This window comes from Papaver somniferum, chromosome 9 (genome assembly GCF_003573695.1).
Source record: "Papaver somniferum cultivar HN1 chromosome 9, ASM357369v1, whole genome shotgun sequence".
NCBI classification, from domain to species: domain Eukaryota; kingdom Viridiplantae; phylum Streptophyta; class Magnoliopsida; order Ranunculales; family Papaveraceae; genus Papaver; species Papaver somniferum.
In genome coordinates, this window is record NC_039366.1 from 68,487,152 (window position 1) to 68,489,616 (window position 2,465).

Here is a 2,465-nt window from a genome sequence, read left to right on the forward strand (position 1 = left end):
CCCCACCCGACAAGCCAGGACTTCTAAAAAACCATGGGATAGTAAATTCTCAGTTGTATGTCTCTCTCACCTTTCATCTTATATAAACAGTAGGAAACTCATGGACAACTCTGAGGTATGGGAGGAATTGACTAGGATTTATCTTCTTTGGGTTATTGGTCAAGGATTCACCGGAACGACTTCCACTAACGCTTCAAAAGCATGGTTGGTTGTTTTGGGAGATTCAGAAAGCTTGCAAAATCTTGGTAGGTTTGATTGGGGTTCATTTATTTATGGTAGGTTGTTAAACAACTTGGACAAGGTTTCTAGTGGTGTTGATAATAACATGGCAGTAATGTGAATGATATTAGAGTATTGGTACTATATTTACTTTCGTAATTGTCAACCATTACTAAAATTTGGATCATTCGACCCTGAACAAATGTACCCTGCGATTAATATGTTTCAATAAACCCATACAGAGGGTGTGAAACAATCAGACTCCGGGAAACATTCTATGAGCAATGCTAAAAGACAGATGGATCTGAGACTGTCACCTGGAGCAGTTGTTTGGCGACCATGGGTATTGAATGCCCACTATAGAGATGAGGAAGTAGTTTTAGCAAGAGAGGTTAGTCGTAAGAGAATATATTTCAGGGGAGTAGTGGATATGAAAGATGAGGTCCTTTATCTTGGGGAGAGATGTTTGAGGCAGGTGTTAGGTATAATTTCAATTCCTTGTACGCCTCTTGATTTTTCAGTCACTAGAAGTGAGGATATAAGATAAGGGTTTCATTACTTTCTAGCAGATGATACTGAACATGTAGGTTGGTGAAAAACTGTCAGCATGGGTCCTTTGTTGCCAGATTTGAGTCGTGTTCAAAGCCACGAAGAGGTTGGTATTGGTAACATTGGAAGCTCTCGTTTCGTTCCTAATGTACTTGCTCCAAGTCAGTTTGCAGAAACATTTGTATATACCCAACCGGAGACATCATCTACTTTTCCTACAGTAGAGTGGTCATTTCCGTATGTGAACTCGGGGGGAATACGTGAAATACATCATCTTCCGAATATCACCCATCGTCTTGATTGGAGTAACATCCATGACACTTAGGTTAGTTATTAATGCACCTTATTTTTGTAAATTTATTAGTATAAATATAATTTTTTATTAGTTTTTTTTTACCAATCAATAATGTAACAGGATCACTGGAAAGGATTGGCACAACAAAGTTTTGAAAAGACTGATGCACTGGAGAAACTATTGTATGACCGTTTTACGTATGGGTTTTCCAATACTGGCGTTACATCTTCTAGTGCTTTTATCACTAACCAATCCCAGGAAGAAGCTTCTCTGGATGGGACATTTCGTATGTTGAGCTTAGGTGGTTCTGGTGAGTGTATCCGTAGGCGCCAAGCTACTTCTACTTTGGATGATCACGGAACAGGGTATCACCCAGTTGTCATGGACACCGGTATTAGTCCTACCTACTCAATCCCAAGATTGAGTCAAGAAGAAAATCCTTACTTGAACAGTAATGTGAATTTAAATACAGATATGGAGTTTGTTGTTGAAACCCAGGTTGAGAGTGAAAAGGCGATGTGGATTTAAATACAGATATTGAGTTTGTTGTAATCCCAAATATACCTCAAGCTAAAACTTTTCCTACCTATAAGTCCTTTCTCCGAAAGTGATTGTCTATGGACTGAGTCGAGACAATACAACTAATCGGTTCACACTTCGTGCGATCGTCTATGGATACGAGATCGAGACAATACAACAACGAAGTATGTTTACTTGATACAAATGTTCGGACTTAACCAAACACAATAGAATTGCTTATCAAGTAAATATGAATTAACGTTTGTGTGACTTACTTTAATTATAATAAAATAATTATAATACGGAAAATAAAAGTAAATGACACAGCAAGATTTTGTTAACGAGGAAACCGAAAATGCAGAAAAACCCCGGGACCTTGTCTAGAATTGAATACTCTCAGGATTAAGCCGCTACACAAAATTACACCTAACTTCGTATAGTTGATACCAAGTAACTAACACTATAGTTCACTTAGTTCCGTTTGTATTCCCACGCCTCCGAATTGTGAATAAGTCACGTACTTGGAACAATTCCTTTGGTTCGTATTCCAAACAGTAAGGAACAAAAAATCTTTTTGGTATCAAGTCTATTCAACCAAGTGATATGAGTCGGACAAAGGCTCTTCCGTTTATCTTAACATAAACTCCTTCGTCGGGTCTTTAGATCTATCTTATGTTCAATCACCCAAAGTTAATTGTTTAAGATTAAGCCAACAACACCTTTAATCCGAAGAACTGTGTTGATGCCGATCTACTCAATTAATCAATCCAATCTACCACAAGGATAAACCGATTATTAATTGGATCCTCTTTTACCGAAACAAGTATTGTGCACACCAAAGATTATAAAACCCAAGTCAGATCTTCAATATCTTCTTTGTCTT

At 37.8% G+C, this 2,465-nt stretch overlaps 1 protein-coding gene across 2 annotated transcripts in view; it reads left to right on the forward strand.

The window, feature by feature from the left end:
• Positions 1–1,664, forward strand: part of LOC113308311 — a 2,834-nt gene extending 1,170 nt beyond the window's left edge. Inside the window, exons 3-4 of one of the 2 annotated variants that reach the window (XR_003339655.1) lie at positions 91–1,093; positions 1,184–1,663. Coding sequence is in view for 1 of the 2 variants with exons in the window: in XM_026556789.1 (XP_026412574.1) it covers positions 1,184–1,591 (408 nt within the window). In the remaining variant the exon portion in view is untranslated. Of the gene's footprint in view, positions 1–90; positions 1,094–1,183 lie in introns of both variants that reach the window. The other variant, XM_026556789.1, reaches the window with a different exon arrangement.
• The last annotated feature ends 801 nt before the right edge of the window (positions 1,665–2,465 follow it).